Source organism: Pelophylax lessonae, assembly GCF_965119305.1.
Source record: "Pelophylax lessonae genome assembly, chromosome: 9".
Taxonomy (NCBI): Eukaryota; Metazoa; Chordata; class Amphibia; order Anura; family Ranidae; genus Pelophylax; species Pelophylax lessonae.
In genome coordinates this window covers 252,447,683-252,475,370 of record NC_138776.1, presented here as the reverse complement: position 1 = coordinate 252,475,370, position 27,688 = coordinate 252,447,683, and the positions used below count along the sequence as shown (strand labels likewise).

At 46.4% G+C, this 27,688-nt stretch overlaps 1 protein-coding gene across 1 annotated transcript in view; it reads right to left on the bottom strand.

Annotated features, from left to right (window-relative positions):
- Window positions 1–27,688, bottom strand: part of LOC309564368 (uncharacterized protein) — a 770,106-nt gene that overhangs the window by 91,298 nt on the left and 651,120 nt on the right. Inside the window, exons 12-13 of the mRNA XM_082268995.1 lie at window positions 5,431–5,507; window positions 2,809–2,893 (exon numbers count right to left, since the gene is read on the bottom strand). Coding sequence (XP_082125121.1) covers window positions 2,809–2,893; window positions 5,431–5,507 — 162 coding nt within the window. The remainder of the gene's footprint in view (window positions 1–2,808; window positions 2,894–5,430; window positions 5,508–27,688) is intronic.

The window sequence follows — 27,688 nt, the reverse complement described above, 5'->3', positions numbered from 1 at the left end:
TGGGATTTTTGTTCTTGGGTTTAGGTACACTCTAATACGGCTGCTCACCTCGGTGAGTCCTTAAATGTGCAATAAGGCTTGATCTCCGAGGAAAACATTTCCCACATTCCGAGCATGAAAACAGCTTCTCTCCTTTATGAACCATCAGATGTGAGAGAAGATGGTCTCTCTCGGGAAAAGACTTTCCACATTTGACACATGAGAACGGCTTTTCGGCTGTGTGAATTTTCTGGTGTCGAAGGAGTTGCTGTTTCTGAGAAAAAGATTTCCCACAATCTGAACAAGAGTAAGGCTTCGTCTCTGTGTGAGTTCTCCGGTGTTCAACAAGACTCGATCTCCGAGTAAAACCTTTACCGCATTCCGAACATGAATGCGGCTTCACTCCCGTGTGAGCTTTCTTATGTTCGATAAGACTGGTCCTCCACGTAAAACATTTCCCACACTCTGAACATGAAAATGGTTTTTCTCCCGTGTGAATCATCTGATGTGAGATCAGATAGCCCTTCTCCGTAAAACATTTACCACATTCAGAACACGAATAAGGCCTCTCGGCTGGGTGAGTTTTCTGGTGCTTAATAAGTTGTTCCTTCTGAAAAAAGCATTTACCGCATTTTGAACATGCATACGTCTTCTTCCTCGTATGAGCTTCCTCGTGAATGACAAGAGACAGTTTGGTAGAAAAACTTTTATCGCACCTGGAACAGGAAAATGGCTTCTCTCCCGTGTGAGTCCTCCGGTGTGTAGTAAGAGTTGACCTTCTCGCAAAACATCTCCCACATTCAGGACATGAATAAGAATGCTTCACGAAGCTGTGAGATTTTTTATGTAGAATAAAACTGGATTTCCGAGAAAAACATTTTTCGCACTCTGAACATGAATAGATCTGATCTCCCGCATGAGCGCTCTGATGTGACACGAGGTCTGCTTTCTGTGAAAAGCATTCACCACACTCAGGAAATGAGAACATCTCACTTTCTCTACGATCTGAATGATGGCTGCCATCGGGTGATTGATCAGGAAAACTCCTCCTGTGTGTAGAGGAATCCGAGAACAGATCTGCCCTGTGAGAAACTGAAAGGATAGTTGGGCTAATGGGGTTTTCTTCTGTTGAATCAGTTGTCACATCTTCATCTTCTAAGTCATCATCTGCAACGAGATAAATAAAAATGTCTTCCGGTTATTCGTGACGCATTTTCTACCTGGAATAAGTCCATATTAAACTCTTTCGCTGCCGCAACAGTTTTTACGTTTTTTGCACACATCTTTAACCACTTGCCGACCGCCGCAAGTATATATACTGCGGCGGTCAGCCCCGTGCAGGCAAAGTGACGTACTGGTGCGTCACTAGCCTGTGAGCCAATAGGGGGCGAGCGCGCTCCTGCCCCGCTCGTTCACGGACCCGATGTCCGCCGGTCACTCGCGATCATCAGTTACAGAGGGAGAAAGGCAGGCGGCTAATGTAAACAAAGCCGCCTGTCATTCTCCCTGTTTAACAGCAGAGATCTAATGGTTCTGCTATGTACATCCAATCACAGTTAGAAACACGCCCCTAGGGACACACTTAACACCTCCTTCTCCAATAAAGTTAACCCCTTCCCTGCCAGTGTCATTTTTACAGTAACAGTGCATATGTATAGCACTGATTACTGTAGTAATGTCACTGATACCCCGAAAAGTGTTAAAAATGTCAGTCAAGGGTCCGATCTGTCCGCCGCAATGTCGCAGTCCTGCAAAAAAAATAAAATCGCAGATCGCCGCCATTAGTCGTTAAAAAAAAAAAAAAACAACAATAATGACAAAAATATTTCCAGTAGTTAGTAAACGCAATAACTTTTGCGCAAACCAATCAAAATACGCTTATTGCAATTTTTTTTACCAAACATATGTAGCAGAAAACAAATTGGCCAAAAATGTTAAAAAATTTAGATTTTTACATTTTTTTTTTTTTTTTTGGGGAATTTCATATAAAAAAAATTTGAAAAATATTGTTATTTTTTCAAAATTTACGCTCTTTTTTTGTTTATAGCGCATGATCAAAAAAAATCGCACAGGTGATCAAATACCACCAAAAGAAATCTCTGTTTGTGGGGAAAAAAAGGACCTCAAATTAGTTTGGGTACAGCATCGCACGACCGCGCAATTGTCCGTTAAAATCACGCAGTGCCGAATCGCAAAATAGGCCCTGGTCAGGAAGGGGGTAAAATCTTCCGGGGCTTAAGTGGTTAATCTTCTCACGTCTTTTTTTTTATTTTGATGTATCTCTTGGTCTCTCTGGTATCTGGGAATAATGCAGTAAAACCCCTTTTGCACATATGTATGAGAGGCTTGAGAATGCAGGGAATGGTATTCAATGTCCTTTATTATAGTATTTAGTGTTTATTGATTACCTGTGCTGATCTCTGGGGGAATTTCCTCCTCCTTACATGGCTCATCACCTCCCACATACAGCTCTTCTGATTCTTCTTTTACTTCAACTTTTACTACAATTAGGTCTTCACCCTAGATAAATACGGTCTACTTTTAAACAAGGTCCAAATTGCGATGAGACAGATCAATATCTATTTTAATTAAAAACAACAACCACAACTCAGTCCCATCTACCTGATCCATCTGAGGGATCTCCTGATCTTCCTGTGTGGAATCCCGGGAATACAGAGGGCTGGGAGATCTCTCTGGGGGATTTCTGTTACTGGATCCATCTGTAGGAAACACACACACTGACTGAATACATTGTTTCTATGTCTTTATATCAGAGGATGTGTGTATCTAGGGGGATCCTCAATACAAGAAATTAATGTCTCCTGTTACCCGGTGATGTGAGGGACGGCCGGTTCTCCATCATGGCGTCCTTGTAGAGGTCCTTGTGTCCTTCTATATACTCCCACTCCTCTTGCTTACAATAATAATAAAAAAAAAAAAAAGAAAAGAATTAGAAAAAATGAAACACATACAAACAATTACATGAACACCTTGGTATGCATTACCACCATTGCCGGTTCCCTGCCCATGTATTACCATCATCAGTAATTTCTTGCCCATGTAATACCAACACTGACAGTTCCTTGCCCACAAAAGACCACCATTATCAGTTCCCTGCCCATGTATTACCACCACTGCCAATTTTTGTTGCCCATGTATTATCTTTATTGCCAGTTCCTTGCCCATGTATTACTACCATTGCCAGTTCCCTGCCAATATTTTACCACCATTGCCAGTTCTTTGCCCATGTATTACCGACAATGACAGTTCCTTGTCCATGTATGGCACCACTTCCAGTTCCCTGCCCATGTATTAACACCATTGCCAATTTTCTTGCCCATGTATTACCATCATTGCCAGTTCTCTGCCCATGTATTACAGACACTGACAGTTCCTTGCCCATGTATTACCACTTTTGCCCATTTTTAGCCCATGTATTACCACCATTGCCAATATTTAGCCTATGTATTACGACCATTGCCATTTCTCTGCCCATGTATTACCACCATTGGCAGTTCCTTGCCCATGTATTACCACCATTGCCAGTTCCTTGCCCATGTATTACCACCATTGCCAGTTCCTTGCCCATGTATTACCACCTTTGCCAATTTTTAGCCCATGTTTTACCACCATTGCCAGTTCCCTGCCCATGTATTACCCCCATTGCCAATTCCTTGCCCACAAATTACCACCATTGCCAGTTTCTTGTCCATATATTACCACCATTGCCAACTCCTCGTCCATGTATTACCGACACTGACAGTTCCTTGCCTATGTATTATCACCATTGCCAGTTTTCCACCCACGTATCACCACCTTGGACAGTTTATTTCCCATGTATTGCCACTATTGCCCATTTCTTGCCCATGTATTACTACAATTGCTCCCTAATCCTGTCACCTCTGAAGACACCCATAATCTGAGCCAGGCCCCTCACACAGACCTGTGTACTACAACCCCTGCGATGACACCTCCTCTGCTCCCAGAAGAGAATGGATTTCTATTAGTTATGGACTGTTGCTTTCCAAAGAATACACCATCATCCCTGGTCTCCATCATCCCTGGTCTCCATCATCCCTGGTCTCATCATCCCTGGTCCCCATCATTCCTGGTCCAATCATCCCTGGTCCCCATCATCCCTGGTCCCCTTCATCCCCTGGTCCCCATCATCCCTCTTCCCCATCATCCTTGGTCCCCTCATCCTGGTCTCCGTCATCCCTGGTCCCCATCATCCCTGGTCTCCATCATCCCTGGTCCCCATCATCCCCGGTCCCAATCATCCCTCTTCCCCATCATCCCTGGTCCCATCATCCCTGGTCTCCATCACCCCTGGTCTCCATCACCCCTGGTCTCCATCATCCCTGGTCTCCATCATCCCTGGTCCCCCTCATCCCTGGTCCCCATCATCCCTGGTCCCAATCATCCCTCTTCCCCATCATCCCTGGTCCCATCACCCCTGGTCTCCATCACCCCTGGTCCCCTCATCCCTGGTTCCCATCATCCCTGGTCTCCATCATCCCTGATCCCCATCACCCCATCATCCCTCTTCCCCATCATCCCTGGTCCCCTTGATCCCTGGTCCCCTTGATCCCTGGTCCCCATCATCCCTGGTTCCCTCATCCCTGGTCCCCATCATTACTGGTCTCCATCATCCCTGGTCTCCATCATCCCTGATCCCCATCATCCCTGGTCTCCATCATCCCTGATCCCCATCATCCCTGGTCCCCTTGATCCCTGGTCCCCATCATCCCTGGTTCCCTCATTCCTGGTCTCCATCATCCCTCTTCCCCATCATTCCTGGTCTCCATCATCCCTCTTGCCCATCATTACTGGTCTCCATCATCCCTCTTCCCCATCACCCCTGGTCCCCATCATCCCTCTTCCCCTTGATCCCCATCATCCCTGGTTCCCTCATTCCTGGTCTCCATCATCTCTCTTCCCCATCACCCCTGGTCCCCATCATCCCTCTTCCCCTTGATCCCTGGTCCCCATCATCCCTGGTTCCCTCATTCCTGGTCTCCATCATCCCTCTTCCCCATCATTCCTGGTCTCCATCATCCATGGTCCCCTCATCCCTGGTCTCCATCATCCCTCTTCCCCATCATTACTGGTCTCCATCATCCCTGGTCTCCATCATCCCTCTTCCCCATCATTCCTGGTCTCCATCATCCATGGTCCCCATCATCCCTGGTCTCCATCATCCCTCTTCCCCATCATTCCTGGTCTCCATCATCCATGGTCCCCATCATCCCTGGTCTCCATCATCCCTCTTCCCCATCATCCCTGGTTCCCATCTACATGTTCTTCAGAGGACTGGCAGGTAGATGGAGATCTCTGGTGGTGAGATGATCTCCTTCTCTCATGATAAGAGGACATTACCTTCCCCTCCCCCTCCACACTCACATCTGCTGGAAGTAAAGCGCCCCCTGTGCCACCTCTTAAAGGCCTCACCACAAAAATGTCCGCCGACCTTACATCTGTCTGCGCGCGCACGTTTCTATAGCAACCAGGCACAACGAGGAAGCTCGCTCATTCCATCCGCCCCTCACTGGAGAAGCCCCGCCCACCGGGCAGTGCACGGGCAGACTGGCCGCTAGAGGCCAAATCTTCCCGACTATTTCTTGTATAATTACTTTACATTTCCATGAAGGAGGTTACGTGTTATTTTGGGTGCTAGTAATTCTCCTACAATCTATGAAATGTTTTTTTTTTCGGCAACAAATTAGTGCTTGAGGGGGGGGGGGGTGGCGGCCATTTTGTTGTAGCCTTAAGAAAGCTAGGTAGTACTGTAAATCATACTGCGGAGTGTGTCCCCGGTGATGAGGAAGTGGTATTCTTATTATGAGAGGTCCCAGCACTGTGTGTGGATTGGATGAGGGGGATCAGAACACCTCCACATATCCTTATCTTCCTGCAAGTCCTCTGATGTATAGAGTAGGGAACGACCGATTATCAAGGGCCGATGTGCACTTTTCCCGATATATCGGAATCGGCCCCGGAGGTAACCGGAGTGATGGGTGCAGCTAGAGGCATCACCCCGGTACCGGCGTCCATAGTCGAAGGTCGGCTGTCTTGTAATGACAACCGATGAGGCTGAGAAGCCGCTCTGCTGTCATTACAAGGAGCGGGAGGGGACGTCCTACCCCCCCTCCCGCCGCCTTCCGCACAAACAGAAAAATCTAATAGGCATTGCTTTGCGGCAAAAATGCGGCAAAAAATTGCATGACTTTGAGGTCACAAAAGTGTAAGGGGCTTTCAGTAATCAAAGTATAGCGTGCCCCCTTTCAATGCAGAGTTAGCACAGCGTGCCCCCATTCAATGCAGAGTTAGCACAGCGTGCCCCCATTCAATGCAGAGTTAGCACAGCGTGCCCCCATTCAATGCAGAGTTAGCACAGCGTGTCCCCTTTCAATGCAGAGTTAACACAGTGTGCCCCCATTCAATGCAGAGTTATTACAGCGTGCCCCCATTCAATGCAGAGTTAGCACAGCGTGCCCCCATTCAATGCAGAGTTAGCACAGCATACCCCCTTTCAATGCAGAGTTAGCACAGCGTGCCCCCATTCAATGCAGAGTTAGCACAGCGTGCCCCCATTCAATGCAGAGTTAGCACAGCGTGTCCCCTTTCAATGCAGAGTTAACACAGTGTGCCCCCATTCAATGCAGAGTTAGCACAGCGTGCCCCCATTCAATGCTGAGTTAGCACAGCGTGCCCCCTTTCAATGCAGAGTTAGCACAGCATGCCCCCTTTCAATGCAGAGTGCTCACAGCGTACCCCCTTCAATGCAGAGTTAGCACAGCATGCCCCCTTTCAATGCAGAGTGGCCACAGCGTGCCCCCTTTCAATGCAGAGTGACCACAGCGTGCCCCCTTTCAATGCAGAGTGCCCACAGCATACCCCCTTTCAATGCAGAGAGACCAAAGCATGCCCCCAGTCAATGCAGAGTTAGCACAGCGTGCAGAGAGACCAGCGTGCACTTACCTGATGCAGCGGCGCCTTCTCCTCAGTCCTCCGCGTCTCCCAAGTCCTCCTCCTTGGCCAATCGCAAAAGTTCGCCTTTCGGCCAATCAGAAAACGGGTCTCGGACCCGCTTCCTGATTAGTCAGGAGGAGGATCCGAGTGACAATAGCGAATGAATATATTGTCACACAATGGGTGGGCCTGGGGCGCACTGCTCTGCGCCCCGAGTCCACCCTTTACTGAAGACTATTAGAGCCTCTGGCTCTAATCACGTGCTTCAGAAAAAAAAAACCCCATTGAACTCCATGCGTCCGGCGCCCCGCATGCACATTAGGGGGCCGGACCCATGGATGGGGGGGTGGTGCCCCCAACGCACCAGCCGCCACTGCCGGGCAACCAGCCTGCACGGCCACTGGAGACCCAATCAAAGCCGCATTCGGCTCTCATCGGGTCTCCATGTAAAAACCCGGAAGTGATGTCATGAGTGACATCACTTCCGGGTACTGGCGCCAGATAAAAATAAATGACAGCATTCAAAGCAGCCAAACTTGGCGTTTTGAATGCTTTTAGGTGCAGAGGAGGAGTTTTGGGGTCTTTAAGACCCCCAGATCCCTCCACAAAAGTACCTGTCAGAAAAAAAAAATATATTTTTAAATGTACGAAAATATCGGCCGATACCGATATGCATTGGCCAAAATATTGGTATCGGCAACGAAAATCCGATATCGGTCGATTGCTAGGTTAGAGATATTGTAACCAGCATTCAACTTTAACCGCTAGCCTAGGCCATAACCCCCAACTTTTAAGCTTCAGAATGAGGGACACTTGAAGAAGGAAGTGACCTGTGGCACGCATAACATGCCGCTGCAAAAGTGGGTGTAGCCAAACTTGGCTGTGGGAGGAGCTTACATGGTATGGTTAAACCAAACTCGGGCTTCTCTGTGCTAAAATTGCTTTGATTATTGTTCCACAAGCAAGAGTCTCATGGATGCATATAAACCCCAGCGTAATCATAAAAAAGAGTGCAGGGTTTTAGAGTGTGTTATGCATAGGGTTCAAGGTTCTGGAGTGCATTACGTAATAGAGCTGCATGATTCTGGATGTAGCACCCTCCTAGGTAAAACATATCTGTGACCCTGTTCTGCTTATCAGGAGGGTTTGATCCGTTAGTTTAGCCTGTCACATGTTTCCAGGTGTGATTCACTGGGTCTGAGGGAGTGTCCCCACTGTAGCCAATGAGGGAGCTCATTGGACAGTGGAGGAAACCTAGCCGGTGGCACACTCTGTTTTATGTCAGTTCCAGTGGGAGGGCATTCCTGCAATGCATCCTGGGATTGCACATAAATAGGAGGGGAGCATGTGACAGGGTGTCTTTGGGCGGGAAGCAAGGTCCCAGGAGAAGGGTGACGGCTGTCTCTCCTCCTGTTGCTGAGGAAGGAGGTCCAGGCAGTCGGCCTAGGGACCAGGGGTTGAGCTGTGCTGCAGAAGGATCCAGTGTGTGCTGACCAAGTGGAGCTACTGGGCAGAATACTTCTGGAAAAACAGTATCGTGAGTACTCAAGCATCTGCCCAGGGGTCTGCCTAAGAGAGGGGACCACTCCAGAGAGGTCAAGGGGATCAAGGAGCCAGCCAACCCGGAGTGTTACAGTAAAGGGGGTGCCAAGTTGTAAAGCCCTGAAGATTAGGGGTTAAAGGGGGCGCCAGGAAGGGCCCTGAAGTTGCCCAGCAGTGCAGTCTATTATTAAAGTCAGCTACCTCAGGAAAGGGGTGCCTTAGGAAACGAATAGGATTCTTTCACAGTCAAAGGTGAAATACAGTAGGCGGCCTTGCCGTGACTAGCTCAAACAGCGTTAACCAGCGTCAGTCAGCGTTAACCAGCGTCAGTCAGCATTTTTTGTACAGTCCCCACCTTTTTGTGCATAGTTCAGTTATTGGAGTATCCCACTCATCCCTTCTCCTATCCAAGTTATAAATAAAAACACAAAAACCAAAGAACCCTGACTGGTCCTTGTCTAAGGTAAAAACACTTGGAAACATGTCTGAATGGTCTACTGTTGCTAATGGTAAACCAGGGGAACCCACACACAGCAGCTCCCATGGGAGTAGTGCTACATGGATAAAATGAGCATCACAATTTTTTTGCTTAGAATAAAGATCACTAATCTTGGCGCAACATCATCTTTCACATTATACAAAAAAAATTGTGTTAACTTTACCAGGTACAGAGTGCAGGGTTTAGGAAAGCGCTAGGTACAGAGTGCAGGGTTTAGGAGAGCACTAGGTACAGAGTGCAGGGTTTAGGAGAGTGCTAGGTACAGAGTGCAGGGTTTAGGAGAGTGCAGGGTCCAGAATAGTGCGCAGTACAGAGTGCAGGGTACCGGAGTGCGTTATGGACAGGTTGCAGGGTTCTGGAATGTGTTATTTATAGGGTTCAAGGTTCTGGAGTGCATTAAGTACAGATCGTAGGGTTCAGGAGAGTTCTAGGTACAGAGTGCCGGGTACTGGAGTGCGTTATGGACAGGGTGCAGGGTTTTGGAGTCTGTTATGCAGAGAGTGCAGGGTTCTGGAATGTATTATTCAAAGGGCTTAAGGTTCTGGAGTGCATTATGTACAGATTGTAGGGTTCAGGAGAGTTCTAGGTACAGAGTGCTGGGTACTGGAGTGCGTTATGGACAGGGTGCAGGGTTTTGGAGTGTGTTACAAACAGAGTGCAGGGTTCTGGAATACGTTATACACAGGGTGCAAGGTTCTGGAGTGCATTAAATACCGATTGTAGGTAGAGCGTTACGTACAGAGTGCAGGGTTCTGGAGTGAGTTACTCACAGAGTGCAGGGTTTAGAATAGTGCTCGGTACAGAGTGCAGGATTCGGGAGTGCGTTATGGACAGGGTGCAGGGCTTTGAAATGTGTTACGTACAGATTGTAGGATTCAGGAGAGCACCAGGTACAGAGTGCATGGTTCTAAAGTGCGTTATGTGCAGGGTTTTGGAGTCCATTATGCACAAAGTGCAGGAGAGTGCTAGGCATTAAGTACAGGGTTTTGGAGTGCGTTATGCACAGGGTGCATGGTTCTTGAATGCATTATGCATAGGGTTCAAGGTTCTGGAGTGCATAATGTATAAATAGTAGAGTCCAGGAGATTGCTAGGTGCAGAGTACAGGGTTCTTAAGTGCTAGTGGTTTAGGAGAGCGCTAGGTACAGAGTGCAGGGTTCAGAATAGTTCTCGGTACAGAGTGCAGGATTTTGGACAGGGTGCAGGGCTTTGAAATGCGTTACGCACAGAGTGTGGGGCTCTGGAATGCATTATTCACAGGGTGCAAGGTCATTGATTGTGTTACGTACAGATTGTAGGATTCAGAAAAGCACCAGGTGCAGATTGCAGGGTTCTGGAGTGTGTTATTTACAGGGTGCAGGGTTTTTGAGTTCCTTAAGCACAGAGTGCAAAGTGCAAGAGAGTGCTAGTCACAAAGTACAGGGCTCTGGAGTGCGTTATGCAACGGGTGCAGTTTTCAAGAGAGCTCTAGGTACAGACCATCCATCCGCATCTCGTTACTACACTCCACCTCAGCTATAACCTCTGCACCACTCAAACCCCCCCCCCTCCTCTGCCCTCATCTTTTGCTTCAAGTGCACACTCTTTTTCGGCTCCAGAACTTTCTCGACCAGGCATGAGAATGGGGATCACAGCAGGGCAGCTCACCAAGCACTGCCTCCCTTCTGTCCTTAAAGCGGAGTTCTGGCCACAGAATCGTTTTTTTTAAATACTTCCCAAAACAGTTATCCACCGTCCTTCATACATCCGCTAATCCGGTTTTATACATTTAAATAATAGATTGACAATCATTAAATCTTACTTTATAAAATGTTTGCAGAGCACCGCCATCTTTTTGCTGGTCACCCGAAGCCGCTGTGTGCAAATATATGCCCTGCTTCCTCTTTCTAGATGGAGGGGGCCGATGAATGCAGCGCGAAATCTCACGCATGCCCAGTACTATGCGATCGGCATAGTATAGGGACGCCTATAATCGCGTTATTTCCTGTTTGCAAATAACGCGATGAGAGGAGCGGCCGGCCGCCTACGTCACTGCCCATTGCATCCTGGGAGTGATGAGTAAGAGCTCCCAGGATGCATTGCGGGACAGGAAGTGACGGCGCGGGCCGCGGCCGCAGAGGGAGGAAGTGGAAGGAAAGGTGAGTATATTTTCTTCTGAAACAAGGTAAGTAAAAAAAAAAAAACGGGAATATCCAATTCTTTTTCAGGTGACAATAAATAAGGAAGCGGATGCCACAAAATCTAATGTAACGATTTTGTGGCCGGAACTCCGCTTTAAACATGCTGCACTCGGCTAGACCAGCACTTGTCCCGCCTCTAAGTGCAGAGCAGGCAGGCTGCTCTAGGAGACGTGGGAGAGCTGTTACTTTCACTTTCAAAAACAGAAGCCAAGCTGTGAGCATAGAGCTAACCCAGGCTGAAAAACAATGATGTAGGACATATCTCCTGTACATAGGAACCGCGAGACAAGGGTGAAGATGCGGGAAAGTCCCGCCTATTCCAGGACTGTTGGGAGGTATGTCTAGGCACTGATGGTATGCAAATGCAGAATGAACTGCACTCCTGTGGTCCCCAAGAGAAAGAGTGTGTGTGTGTGTATATATATATATATATATATATATATATATATATATAAGAGTTAAAGCTGTTATAGCTGCAAAGGGTGGGCCAACTCAATATTGAACCCTATAGACTAAGACTGGGATGCCATCAAAGTTCATGTGCGTGTAAAGGCAGGCGTCCCAATACTTTTGGTAATATAGTGTATGTGCCCCCATGAACTTGCCCCTCTACATATGCAACCCCATAGAGTGACCCAGATATATGTACCCCCGTGGACTGTCCCCCTTCAAATATGCAACCCCATAGACTCAACCCAAATATATGTACCTCCATGGACTGGCCCATCTACATATGCAACCCCATAGAGTGACCCAGATATATGTACCTCCAGAGGACTAGCCCCTTTACATATGCACCCCACAGACCCACCTGTATATCTACCCCCATGAACTGGCCGTTCTACATATGCAACCCTATAAACTAAACCTATGTATATACTGTACTGTATGTACCTCCCATAGACAGGTTCCTTAAAGCGGAGTTGCGGGCACAGAAATGATTTTTTGCTGAACATACCCCCGGGACAGTCAGGGCTAGCACATTCCACAATGGATAGCCTCTGATCTGTCCCGGTTCGCACTTACCTTTTAGAAGAAATACTTACTTAGAAAATTTCTTCCACAGCGTTTCCATCTCTGTTGTGGGCAGCTGAAGCCGGCGCGGTCCTCTTCTCCGTCTTCTTCCGCGTCTTCGTGTCCCAGAATGCACTGCATTCAATGCGACGGCACCGGCCCCGCTCGTCACTTCCGGTGCGGCGCCGCATTCCTAAACAGCTTCTGGGCATGCCCAGAAGCTGTTTAGCAGGGGAATGCGGCGTCGCCCGGAAATGACGAGCGGGGCCGGTGCCGTCGCATTGATTCCTGGGAGCTATGACGTTTAGCTCCCAGGAATCATCGCGAGGAAGGAAGTGACGGGGTGAGCCGCGGCTCCGAGGGAGGAAGCAGTCAGAGGTGAGTATTTACGATCTTCAATAAAAAGGTGAGTAAACAAAAAAAATAAAAATAACTATCCAATTCCTTTTCAGGTGAGCTCTACCTAGCGGAGGGGCACAAAAAAAAAAAAAAACTCCGCTTTAAGGTGTGCGCCCCACAGAACGACCCCCCAATATCTTTACTCCCCACACACTGACCACCAATAAATGTAAACCCCATAGGTTGGCACACTAATATATACACCCTGTAGACTGACTCCCAATATATGTACCCCCACATATGTGCATTACCTATAGACTTTACCACAGTATACTTTTCATCACAATATGTTTACCCCCATAGACTTCCTGCTCAATATTTACTTTTATAGCGCCCCCCCATTTAATATTACTGTACACACAGATTGTTCCCTGGGTATATGCATACACTAAATATATGTATTTAATTACACTGCCCCCTCTATATATATGCACCCCTATATAACCCCTCCCCAATATATACCGCCCTATAGACTGGTTCTCCAGTATATCCAACTCCATAGACTCCACTTATTATTTCAATAGACTGTCCCTATCATATATTTCCCCCCTATAGGCTGTCTCCCAATAAGTGTCCACTGATAGATTGCCCCTCTATATTTGTACCCCTACACATTCACAGTTTATTATCGTCTCTCTCCTGCAGAAAATAAGAGACACAGTTTATAAGTTTCCCCACTTAACCTATAACAAAATCCTTGCTGGTAGCCTGTCAATTCACCCCGTGCGCACGCGAACCCATAACAACTGGGCCGTGTTCTGTCAAAATAGCCAACTCATAAAAATCTCCAACCACGTCACTTCCGGTGACTCTCCAGCATCAGTAATTGGAGATTTCGACAAGTTGGCTGTTTTGGCAGAACACAAAAAAAGTTGTCGCCACCTTGGAGGCGGCCATGTTATTGGTTACTAGCGGGCGGATTAACAATGAGGGGTCTTCCTCATTTCCAATACCATGCACCACCTGGCTGCTATGTAAGTTGGGAGTTTGGGGGCCTGGCTTCCCCCTTTCCCCATTTCCCCTCTTCAGTTTTCCATCAATATGCCAATTTCTTTATTCATGTTTTATAGATCAATATCATGCATCCACTCCTGACGAAGTGGCGATTGGGTCCACGAAACATGTTGAGTCTACGATGCTTCCATATAGCTCATTACTCCCTTATTATTTGACTTATTGATACTATGATTATATCTTACTACTGTGTTACTTCTTGACAAATTACCTTGTTGGTTTTATGAATGTGAAATTGGGGACTCCTCTACTAGCCTATGTAATTGATTATGTATACTCCATATGTCATGTTTTATACCTGTATGTACAATAAATGTGTGACTTTTCCTGCCAGCCAGCCATGTCCTTCATTTAAAGTCCCATCCCTTCTTCTTTTTGCGATTAACAATCTCCACTCATTATATCGTGTTTCGTAGTGTATACGCCGCTGGTGTTCTGTCGAACAGCCAACTCATCGAAATCTCCATTTACTGATGCTGAAGACGTCACGGGGAAGTGACATGGTTGGAGATTTTGATGAGTTGGCTATTGTGACAGAACAACGGCTATGGAACGCACTTGAAAAGAATTGAGCATTTCTTCCGCCGTTTTACCAAGAATGACCACTAGAGGGAAAACCACACCACAACCATTCTCCCTTTCGAAGAGCAGCGGCCATGTTCTTGTAGTGCAGACATGACCAGAAATATACATATAATTTTATATTTATTTTTACACTGCACCATAGACATCAGCCCTACCCTTCTTTACATTAAATAAAATAGGGATTTGAAGGTGTTAAAGGGTAGTAGCCATTTTTTTGTAGCCCCTGAAAGGAGGAGGAGGAGATACGAGGTTGTGGTGGGGGTCTAAGTCTGGAGAGTGTGTTCCCAATGAGGAGAAGGTAATAATGTCTTCTTATTATGAGGTGAGGAAGAGAGGAAAGGGTTTGAGTGTTTAGATCCAGGGGCAGACTGGCAACTTTCGGCCCAGGGGGCAAGTACAAACCAGAGGCCCAAGGTGCAGTGACTCGGCCCCCCTCCCAATCTCCCTCTTCCTGGCCTCCTCCTGACCTCCAATCCGGGCTGCAGCTCCACTCCAGATACTCTCAATGGCTGAACTTGGGGGTGGCCAGGGGAACAGAGTCTCCAGGGGGGCATGGAACTGGCCTCTGCTCAGACACAGTTTCCACCATCCATGCTGGGGGGAGGCCTGTACTCTGTCCTTGTCTTCTTCCCGCACTCAGTAGGTTAGCGGCAGGAATTTTGACTTCTTTTCACCAGGAATCCTTTAGGCATGTCTGTGGCAGAAGCGGTGCAGCCTTTTTACAGGGCATAAGAGCAGCCCGGGGGGCAATTGCCCCCCTGCCCCTTGCCCAGTCCTCCCCTGTTTAGATCTACGGCTAATTAATCATTTTCCCAGCATGGAAGCCTGATACTATCCATAGGATTGTGACCTGATCACAAATTATCCACTGCAGATTAGAATTTATGAATTCTGACCCAATATTAATATTTTATGGGCTGACAGAACCCGAAAATGCACTTACTACACTAAAAAATATTTAATTTCACCCAAAATGGCATTGTGTTCTTAAAGCGGAACTATACCCTCCTCTCCTTTTCAGCCAAGGAAGCCGCCATCTTGGCTTCTTTTTAATCTGCGGTTGCCATGGTGCTGCACATGTGATCAGTTGTGACACCAGCTATTGGATGGCTTGACAGTTTGACTGAGAGCAGACGCAGCTGTGACAGTTATCGTTCCTGATATGCCTTGAATGTAACTGTTTTGGGAAACTGTTAATTCAGTGGGTTTAGTTCCGCTTTATTGACCACATGGGACAGAAATGGTTAGATGACCACAAGTGCCTACGGACCAGATGGTCAGTCCATCACTGGTGACAAATCTCTGCTGAGAGAACCATGGTTAACCACTTTACCACCGGAGGATTTTGCTGTCTTACGTCCAGGCCACTTTTTGCGATTCGGCACTGTGCGACTTTAACTGACAATTGCGCAGTCATGCAAAACGCTGTACCCAAACGAAATTGACGTCCTTTTTTTCCCACAAACAGAGCTTTCTTTTGGTGGCATTTGATCACCTGTGCGATTTTTACTTTTTGCGCTATAAACAAAAAAAGAGCGACAATTTGGAAAAAATAACAAAATTTTTCACATTTTTTTATATGAAATTCCCCCCAAAAAAATGTAAAAATCAAAATTTTTTAACATTTTAGGCCAATTTGTTTTCTGCTACATATGTTTGGTAGAAAAAAATCGCAAAAAGCGTATTTTGATTGGTTTGCGCAAAAGTTATTGCGTTTACTAACAAAGGGAAAGATTTCTGTCGTTTTTGGTGTTTTTTTTTTTAACGAGTAATGGTGGCGATCTGCGATTTTTTTTTTTTTGCGGGACTGCGACATTGCGGCGGACAGATCGGACCCTTGACTGACATTTTTGACACTTTTGGGGTTACCAGTGACATTACTGCATTAATCAGTGCTATAAATATGCACTGTTACTGTAAAATTACACTGGCAGGGAAGGGGTTAATTTTATTGGAGAGGGAGGGGTTAATGTATGCCTGGTGCTTACTGACATGTGGGGGGGGGGAGGTGACTGTGTGACACAGGGACAGATCACAGGTTCAGCTATGCTGAACCCTGCAATCTGACCCTGCCTGTCACTTTGGAGATCCGCCCGCTTTGTTTACACAAGCGGGCGGATCTCCACACTCGATTCCCCGACGATCGGGGAAGAGCAGCGGCGATCACCGCTGCTCCTCCCCTGGCCCGACTCCCGCTGTGACTGAATACAGCGGGAGCGAGCCCCCGGCGGCGCGCGCGCTCCGCCGAGAAGGGGGAGTGTCTGCCGACGTAGGTCTACGTCGTCAGACCTACAACAGCCACTTTGCCGCAGTAGAGCTCTAGTGAGCAGACGGCAAGTGGTTAAACCCAATTATTATTACTGGAAATTCCTTCTTTGCTCCTCAGAATACTGGTGAAGCTCAATCGACCGGGTGACAAAGTTCTGGTCCGGGGATTTGATGCCATAGGACAGGGGTGTCAAACTCAATTTCTTCTCGGGCCGCATCAGCATTATGATTGCCCTCAAAGGGCCAGTTGAATCTGTAAGACTAGATGTCCAGAGCACCCCAAACCCTTTAAGATCAGATGTTAAGAGCTCCCCCCACCACCACCATCATAAGTCAAGAGTTCCCCACCCTCCCTTACTTCACAGTACACCCCCCTTACCTTGTGCTACTGCTGGGAAGAAGATGGGGCATTGCTCTGAAGCAGAAAGTGCAGGGTCTAGAGAAGGACCAAAGGAGGGCTGGAACTCTGCTGCAGCTGCAGGAGAGGTGCGAGGGCCACATGAAATGGCCTGGAGGGCCGGATTCGGCCCGCGGGCCTTGTGTTCGACACATGTGCCATAGGATAATATAAGTCTAATTTTAGCAACAGCAACACATTCAGTCAGCTTACCGTGACCTTAGAAGTCAGTGTGTACCGTCCATCCATAGAGTTATATATTTCTTCCAGATACATTTTTAATGGTAATCGTAATGTTGTGGATTTGCTACAATGTTTTACAAACCAGCATTTATTCAAAGAACTGGAAGTATTTAGAAGGATCTGTAGAAGGACGTCATGGTGGAGAAGCGGCCGCCCCTCACATCACCGGGTAAGAGGAGACTTTCATTTCTTGCAAAGGAGCAAAGACTATTGAGGATCAATCTAGATCAGTGGTTCTCAACCGGGGTGCCATCTGGGCGCCGCGATCACTGTATGCAGTTTGCCCAGTGTCATGGGTTGCCATGGTGCAGGTGCGAGCACAATAAAGTCTAATGACGCTCAAGGGCCAGAACATATGGCATCTTTTCATGCTATGGGGATGGCGGCTGGATCAACTGCATCATGGCAACGCATGACTGATCCAGGGCAGGTGACATGCTGGATCACCCTTAGCATTCAGGAAGAGAAGGAAGTCCACCTTCCACCATCTTTAATGATGTTGGAGCCACAAGGTAGTGCTCTAATGTGAGGAGGGGACTGTGTGATTAGGGGGCTCTGATGTGAAGAGGGGGGCTACATGATTAAGAAGCTCTGTGATGGGGACTCATGTATAGGGGATCACTGATGTATAGGGGGGAATCTTTCATGATAGGGGAACTCATGAAGGGGTGACTCTCATATGATGGGGAGCCTCTGATGTGAAGGGGGGAACTCTGATGTGATAGGAGACTTCCTATGTGAAGGGGGGGGGGCTCTGATGTAATAGGGGAATATCTGATGTGATAGGGGGACCTTTGATGTGATGGGGGCCTCTGATGTTATAGGAGGCATCTTAGGTAAGGTGGGACATCTGATGTGATGAGGGAACCCCTGATGTGATGGGGGACCTGAATAGAGGCATCTTATGTGAAGCAGGGGCTCTGATGTGATAGGGGGGCCTCTGATGTGATGGGAGGCATCTTATGTGAGGGGGGGGGGGGATGTGATGTAATGGAGGACCCCTGAAGTAATCGAGGGACCTCTGATGTGATAGGCAATCTCTGATGTGATTGGAGGCATCTTATGTGAACGGGGGGCTGTGATGTGATAGGGGGACCTCTAATGTGATGGGGCCTTGGATGTTATGGGAGGCATCTTATGTGAAGTGGGGGGGGGGGTGTGATGTGATGGAGGACCCCTGATGTGATAGGGAGACCTCTGATGTGATAGGGGGACCTCTGATGCGATTGGGGGACCTCTGATGTGATGGGGAATCTCTGATGTGATTGGGGGACCTCTGATGTGATGGGGAACCTCTGATGTTATGGGGAATCTTTGATGTGATAGGAGGACCTCTGATGTTATGGGGAATCTTTGATGTGATAGGGGGACCTCGGATGTGATAGGGGGACCTCGGATGTGATAGGGGGACCTCGGATGTGATGGGGAATCTCTGATGTGATTGGGGAATCTCTGAAGTGATTGGGGGACCTCTGATGTGATAGGAATCTTTGATGTGATAGGGGGACCTCTGATGTGATAGGGAATCTTTGATGTGATAGGGGGACCTCTGATGTTATGGGGAATCTTTGATGTGATAGGAGGACCTCTGATATGAGTTACTTTCATAAGAACAGTTGTGCTCAACATCCCAGACTCGGGTTTCCTATCGATAAGTCACTACGCAAACACAAATACTGGTTTAATAGTTTCGGGAGTAGTACCCTCTTCCTCAGAGCCAGACCTTTCGGACCCTCTAAGCTCAGCAGGAGGTGTTTGTTTTGCTATTCCTGTCGATAAGTAACATTTTTATTTTTTACATTTTAGACCGGGATGCATTGAGATTTTGCATACTTTTAAATGGTGCCACAACTGAAAAAAGTTGAGAAACGCTGACCTAGATACACCCATCCTCTGATATAAAGACATAGAAACAATGTATTCAGTCAGTGTGTGTGTTTCCTACAGATGGATCCAGTAACAGAAATCCCCCAGAGAGATGTCCCCGTCCTCTGTATTCCCAGGACTCCACACAGGAAGATCAGGAGATCCCTCAGGAGGATCAGGTAGATGGGACTGAAGTTTTTATTGCATAATACAATAGAATAAGGTCATATAATTTGCTTGTTAAAACAAACAAAAATATTAATCTGCTAACTTTCATATGTATTGTATTTCTGTGTTATTTAGAACCTTATTACTATTAAAGTTGAAGTTAAAGATGAAGCAGAAGAGTTGCATATGATTGGTGACCCTGGAGACACCAGAGACCCTCGGAGAGAAGTCAAAGCTGAGGAGAAGGAAGAAGGACATGCAAGGATAAAAGAGGAAAAAATTCCCACAGAATTCAGCACAGGTGAGTAATAACCACTAAATATAGTACAGTAACGATCTTTAGATCTATGGACCTATACTTTCTAAATATGGATTCCAACCTTTTAGGCTGGATTCACACTTACATTGGTTGTGGCTCACAGCAGGGGGTCTGATGCTCCCCCGTTCTTCGTTTCAGGGGCGAATCAGGCCCAAATTTTTGCCTGAATTCAGACCTGAGACGGAGCCAAAGATGCACAGGACCCCTGTGCAACCATCACAGAGATGTGTGAACCGGCTCCATTGAGATCCCGTCACACTCTCCTGTCATGCAAATTGGAATGCGGAGAATTATTAATTTAAAGCGGAGTTCCACCCTAAAATTAAACTTACCTCCATCTTCTCACTCCGGGTCACCTGAAAAACAAATGGATAATCACAATTTTTTTTTTTTTTTTTTACTTACCTGATTTAGAAGAAAATATACTTACCTTACTTCCTCTTCCTCCCCTCGGCGGCCCGTCGTCACTTCCTGGCTTTGCAATGATTCCTGGGAGCTGAACGTCATCGCTCCCAGGAATCAATGCGCCTGCACCGGCCCCGACGTCAGTTCCAGTGCGCGCTGTCATACCTTGCTAAACAGCTTCTGGGCATGCCCAGAAGCTGTGCAGGGATGACGCTGCGGAACCGGAAGTGACGGCGGGGCCGGTGCAGTGCATCGTGGGACCGAAGAGGACACAGAAGAGGATCGCGCAGGCTTCAAGCTGCCCACACCTGAGATGGCAGCGCTGGAGAATACATTTTCAAGGTAAGTATTTCTTCTTGCAGGTAAGTGCGACCCGGGACAGATCAGAGGCTAGCCATTGTGGAATGCACTAGCCCTGACTGTCCCGAGGGTATTTTTATTAAAAAAAAATGTCCCAGGGTGGAACTCCGCTTTAATCAAGTGTTATAGTGTTAATGCGCTAGGCTGGTGCGCCCCCTCTCTGTTGCTTTGTAGTGCTTTATGAAAAGTTTTTGTAGCTGTCTGTCTCTTTTGGGTAGATTCACCATCTCTATTTGTCCTGGTGACCATTGTCAAAGAGAGAAAAAGTGATGGGAAATACAAATTATTGATGTCACTAGAGCTAGAGGTGAGGGTAGATCTTCTAATTTAGACACCTGTTCCAGTGAAAAATTCCTCTTGCCTTATAGGGCTTATTCACACTGGTGCAGAGGCCCATACAGCATGCATGTTCTTTTGGTTTATGCATCTGCAGATATGTGCAGGCAGCCTATGTTCATCAATGTAGATGCAGAGGCCCACCTGCACATCAGTTTTTGACAGGCCTAAAGCGACAGGTGCATGGCCCCAAAAACAGGCAGTGTGTATTCGGGTTCGTGCACCCACCCCTCTACGCTTGTCAAACTCAGATCTTTTAGTCCACACAGCCACTGCACCTCCATTTATTTGCATAGGCAGCCTACATGCAGCTCCAGACATATTAACAAACAGGTATTGCATGCTGTAGAGGCCTCTGCACACATGTGAATTAGCCCACAAAGTGTTCTTTGATTGGACAAGGTGGGGTGGTGATGTCACAGTCTCCACCTCTTCCAATCACAGAACATTCAGCATTCTTTGAGAAAACGCAAAATGTTCTTGAATGGAGCCCATACCAAACAAGCAATCTCCTATGTTCAGAGAGTGGCAGTGCAGCTGCTCAGCATGGGGCCAGGAGCTAGTGAAGATCACTGGAGTAGAAGGACATACTACAGTGATTTCCAGCTTCCATGGGTATCCCACAGATTTGGCACAAACATACTTACCATGGTCCAAGCTAGATCAATGTACCTATGTAGAATTCAGCTTTAAATCTGAACTCCGGGGAATTTTCTTTTCCCATACAGTGAGGCTGTGCAGGCACTGCATGGGTTAACTCCTCGTTTTTGTCTAGGGGATTGGAGAGCTCAGATATACTCACCTAATCCTCCGACCCACCCAGTGCAAGACTTGTCCTTCCGGCTCCTGCTGGACTCCCACCCTCCTCCGTGGTTAAGGGGTCTTGTGCAGTGGACTGTTTCGGATGTCATCACGCCCATAGACCTGCTCTGGACGCGAAAATGTCAGGAACAGTCTACCGCTGGATGAGGGGGAGCGCCATTTTCTGGAGGATCCAAAGGATTGGGCGAGTATAGGCTCTGTGTTCATCTCTAGACAAAGTGGCTAGGTAACCCATACAGTGAGGACACAGTCCCACTGTATTGGTAAAAAGTTTGCCCAGGGTTGGGTTTTAAACAAGTATCTGGATTTCCACTTTATCCTTTTATTTACCTAAATTTCTTATTTCCACCAGATGCTCAATTTAACAGAAATATTGAGAACCAACATCCTGATATCTTTCCAGCAATAGATGATGATGATGATGAAGATGATGATGACATCACACCTAATTTTTCAGAAGAAAACCCCATTATCCCAAATCTCCAATCGCCTCTCTCACCTGGTCCCTCTATACATGTTGATAATTTTCCTGCTCACTCACCTTCCACCACCTATCACGCAACCCATAAAAAGGATCAAACATACCTGTGTTCTGCAATTGATGAATATTTTACCCAGAAAGAGGACCTCACCTCACACCATAAATTTCACTCAGGGGAAAAACAGTTTTCATGTTCTGAATGTGGGAAATCTTTTGCCCAGAAAGCCAATCTTTTTGCTCATCAGAGAACTCACACGGGGGTGAAGCCATATGCCTGTTCCAAGTGTGGGAAATGTTTTGCTAAGAGGTGGAACGTTACCACACATGAGAAAATTCACTCTGGGGAGAGGCCGTTTTCCTGTGCTGAGTGCAGCCAAAGTTTCCCCAGTAAATCATCTTTGGCTCGACATGGACTAATTCATACAGGCGAGAATCCGTATTCATGTTTGGAATGTGGGAAATGTTTCTCTCAAAAGCAGCAACTCACTCGGCACCAGAGAACTCACTCAGCCGAAAAGCCATATCCTTGCCCCGTGTGTGGGAAATGTTTTTCCCAAAGAGACCACGTTACCTCCCATCAGATGAGCCACACGGGGGAAAAGCCATTTTCATGTTCAGAATGCGGCAAATGTTTTACCTGGAGGACCAGTCTCATTGAACATAAGAGAACCCACACAGGGGAGAAGCCGTATTCATGTTCAGAATGTGGAAAACTGTTTTCCCAGAAGACACGTCTTATCTCCAATCAGAGGATTCACACAGGTGAGAAGCCGTATTTGTGTTCGGAATGTGGAAAGGGTTTTTCGTTCAAACACTTACTTATTAAACACTACAGAGCTCACACAGGAGAAAAGCCCTTTTCTTGTTCAGAATGTGGAAGGTGTTTTTCCCAAATGGAACATCTGAATTCGCATCAGAGGACTCACACCGGAGAGAAGCCTTTTTTATGTTCAGAATGTGGGAAACGGTTTGCCCAGAAAGCGCACCTTAACGTCCATCAGAGGACTCATACTGGAGAGAAGCCTTATTTATGTTCCGAATGTGGGAGGAGCTTTTCATCGAAAAACCTACTTGTTATTCACCAGAGGGGTCACACAGGGGAGAAACCATACTCGTGCTCGGATTGTGGGAAGCGATATGCTAAAAGATCAAATCTTGATAGACACAAGACAACTCATGCAGGAAAATGTTTCTATGTTCCAGATGGTATGAGTGCTTTTCTTGAAAGTCACCTGCTCTAAGAGATGAAAAACAGGAGAAGCCATAGTCACGTTGTGAATGTGAATGGAGCTCATTAAATCATTTGCAGGGGTCATCTCCCAAGTTTTTCCTCTTGTGCGGAAAGATTTCCCATCAGTGACAACTCATGTAGCGAAATGTTTCTTTGTTCCAGATGTTATGGCTGCTTATTTCAAAAGTTACCCCCTGTAGGAAATGGTAAACAGGAGAAGCCATAGTTGTGAATGTGGAAAGAGCTCATGAAATAATTTACAGGGGCAGTCTCCCAAGTTCCCGCTCTTGTGGGGGAAAGGTTTCACACTGGTGAAAATGTGGGAAATATTTACCCAGAAAGGACATCTTCAAGTGATTTTAAAGTTTTTTTTTACAGAGCAACCACAACCCTCCTGGCTCCTTCTCTTTGGTGAGTCCCCCATATAGGAAACCACTTGCTATGGGGGCACTCGTGTGGGCTCGATCTCAAGCCGTGCTGCCTGCATCCATAGACACAGACAGCACGGCTCGGCCCCGTCCCCTGCTTCCTTGTCATAGGACTTGATTGACAGCAGCAGGAGCCAACGGCTTCTGATTCTGCCTCTCTATGGAGTGGAAAGAGACACTGCTCTCGGGCACAGGCAAAAAAAGAAGATATCTGAATGATGCCTGCAGCTGCACCCATCATTCAGATATTCCCACTCAAAGTCCACGACGTCATGTGACGTAGTTGGGCAGGAAGTGGGGCAGCTGCACCCATCATTCAGATATCTCCACTCAAAGTCCATGACGTCATGTGACGTAGTTGGGCAGGAAGTGGTTAAATTCTAATCCTAAAAACCTTATCTCACAGCACTGATGCGCAGTCACAGGACATAAATCTGCTCTGCTGTAAGGAATGTGGAGGGAGGGGCTGACATAAACCTCTGACATCAGCCAGTCAGCAGAGGAATGTCACGTGACTGCTGTGGGATCAGGAATTTAGGATTCAAATTTAACAGAAAACGGACACCTACTACATTACATCCTGATAAAAGAGGAGATGCAAATTACTTTTTAATAATATTTGCAAGCTACAGGGAAGAGCAGTAGGGGGGGGGGGGCAGGGAGGAGTCATCGGAACACAGGCATTAGAACTAGCAGGCAGGGAGAGACAGAGAGCATAGAGGAGAGACAGCGTAATGACGGAGGCACGTAAACTGACCACGGTGTCAGGGCTCAGCAACCATGGTTTCCGTGGTCAGCAGAAACAGGGGGAAACAGGGAGGATCAGCCAGATATATTACATTATACAAAGAGACAAATTACACAGCTCAAGCACTGTGCTGTTTAGCATGCTTTAAATGGTTACAAATGCTTTAGGGTTACAAATGCTTTAACTCATGGGTGTCCAACCTTTTGGCTTCTCTGGGCCACATTGAGTGTAGAGACATTTTCTCGGGCCGCATATAAAATATATACTATAGTTAAGGTATATAAATAATACAATGCTGCCACGCCCTTCCCGCGCCCCTCCCGCACTAATTTAATACAACTAGAGGACGATCAAATTAAACGGAATCAGTATACAGAGGTTTACTTCTTCAGAGAGATATTAAAGGAACACTCTAACCACCATGACCACTTCAGTAATTTGAAATGGTCCTGGTGGTAGGAGTCAGAAACACTGTACATGCTGGCCCCCCCCCCCCCCTGTGGTTCCGGGCCGCATGCGGCCCCCGGGCCGCAGGTTGGACATGCCTGCTTTAACTAATCATTTTTTTTAAAATAAGTCTCTAAAGGGGCGTGGCAGGGTACAGTATGTTTCCTATTTCTACATACTTTTGCTAATAGGTGTCCCTTGTTCCCATTTCAAAAAGTTGGGAGGTATGCATTTCTTTGTTTCTGATTAGATTAATACTTTTCTCAGAAGTCGTCTATTGTAAGCATGCATGGAGACATTGGGGAAGCCATAGTTATGTCTTAAACATGGAAAAAGTTTCACGGAAGAAGCTAATCAAATAATATACATGGGTTTTTTTTCCCCATCTTCTGATTGTGAAAACATTTTTTTTTTTTAAAGAATCCTGCTCTGTATGTAATCAGATTTAATTTGTGACAAGAGATTCCTGGGTATTGTATCATAGATACGCGATAGTTTAATTTTTTGGGATTTTATTTAATATGTGCAAAGAGAGATCACACAAATACTTATAAGTATAACATTTAATTGAGTAATGACAGATAAAGATAATAAAAAATATAACAAGAATACGTAACCAAAGATGCTGTTTCACCACGGAGTCCCCCCATAATGGCGTGGCCGATGATCAGTTTTAGACGCATGCCTAATGGCAGCTCTGATGTGAGCCTGAATGTTACAAGTTATAGCTGTAGTACATACGCGTCGAGTTGGTAGGATTTAACCAATCATTAACAACATTGGGCTGGTTTGTCCATATGATCAGTTTGCAGTGACATCCCTTTGGTATGAGTCAGCTAAAGTGACCATCCTTATATGTCTTGTATTGCCTCTTAACCAGGTTAAGAATTCAATATTAGATATTGTGAGCCAACAATAAGGAAATATGAAATATACAATTTCCCCTTCAGTGTGTCATGGAGGAGGTTTTAGAATCTGTTAATTTTGTAATGCTCGCTGTGTCCCTTCTACTGTGAAGGGTAAACCTCTGTTGGATTTTTATCTCGCTGTTTACCCATTGGTGAATTTCCCTAACTTTTTGTTCTATCTGAAAACAATCAAATAGCAAGTGAGAAGAAATCTCCCAAAAAGGGACACATTGTCAGCCTGCTGTGTGCACTCCTTCAGTCGGCCGTAAGGCTGCCTATCATGCCTGCAGGAGGCCAACAGCCAACTAAAGAAGTGCACATGGCAGAGTGACAACACTGCTTTTAATTTCAATACAGTGACTTAGAGTTATCAGCCTGAAACAAGCAGTGCTGTTATTGCCAGGATCTCCAGGCAACAAATTTTGAAACAGATTCAGAAAAAGGTTTGCTTAAGAAAACTGTATACCATGAGCCATGATGCCAAACATACTGAAAAATAGATACTATGGATAACCCACAGTCTTTAGTAATGATTACGAGCTGGTAGGAAAGCCAATCCAAGTGCCCATGTGATCCGACAGTTCTGCCCGTCCCCTGGGTGTGAAGCCCATTGCAGCCTCAGTTTTCTGTTCTTGGTTGATAGGAACCCAACATGGTCTTCTGCTGTTGTAGCCCATCTATCTGAAGGTTAGATGTGTTGTACTTCGGAAATTCTTTTATGTTCACCACATTGGTACAGAGTGGTTATCTGAGTTATTATAGCCTTTCTGCCAGCTCCATCCAGTCTGTCCATTCTTTTCTGACCTCTCCCATCAACAAGGCATTTCAATCCATAGAACTGCCACTCATTGGATGTGTTTCGTTTTTCAACTCATTCTGAGTAAACTCTCTAGACCAGTGGTTCTCAACTTTATTGAGACTGGGGCCCAATAAATTAATCCGTAATCTTCCATACCCCAATAGTAGAGAAAAAGTTTATACTCACAATAAAAGTATAGGAATACAAACTATGTATTGAAATTTTGGAAGCCTCTTGATGGAGCTGGGTGTTATTGTGGTGGGATGGTGGTTCTGGAGGGAGTTAGAAGACTCTGAAGCAGACTTGGTGGCCCTGTAAGGGATGAGGTTTCTGGATGGAGCTGGGGGCAAGCTGTGGGGGTGAGGTCTCTCCAGGGGGCTGGTGGCTTTGCAGGGAGTATGTAGGAGACTGTAGGGCAGGGGTGTCAAACTCATTTTCATCCCGGGCCGCATCAGCATTATGGTTGTCCTCAAAGGGCCGGTTGTATCACTAAGATTAGATGTCCAGAGCACCCTATGGCCCCTTACACCCTTACATGATATGTCAAGAGCTCCCCCACCATCAGAAGTCAAGAGTCACCCACCCTTCCTTACACCACAATGCACCCCCTTACCTTGTGCTGCTGCCAGAAAGAAGATGCGGGTGGATCTGGGAAGAAGTTTAGGGTCTGGAGGAGAACCAGGAGGGCTGGATTCATTCCACTAAATTTTAGTTAGGGGTATCAGAGTAACGGGGGCTGAATACAAATGCACCCCACACTTTTCACATATTTATTTGTAAAAAAAATGTTGAAAACCATTTATCATTTTACTTCTACTTCACAATAATGTGCCACTTTGTGTTGCTCTATCACATAAAATCCCAATAAAATACATTTACGTTTTTGGTTGTAACATGACAAAATGTGGAAAGTTTCAAGGGGTATGAATACTTTTTCAAGGCACTGTATAAATGATTAGTCTGACATAGAATTTTAGGTCATGGTGGAACCATTTGTAAGACTAAAGTGATTATGTATGTATTCTTCCTATGTTTTTGTGTTTTTTTTCTTTGCGAAAAGCTAATAAAAATGATTACAAAAATTGTCCCTCTTCTCATACTAAAATAACCCTCATCTCTGATTGGAAGGAAGTGGGCCTGCTACTGATTTCCTTCTGACAGTTTCTAGACCTTCAGACATTATGGGTTGGCACAACCTGGGGGGGGTACCTGAATTTGACCTCATGTAGTCCCTGTACAGCAGGGTTGGAGTGTGAGAAAGTAGCAGTACAGGAAACCA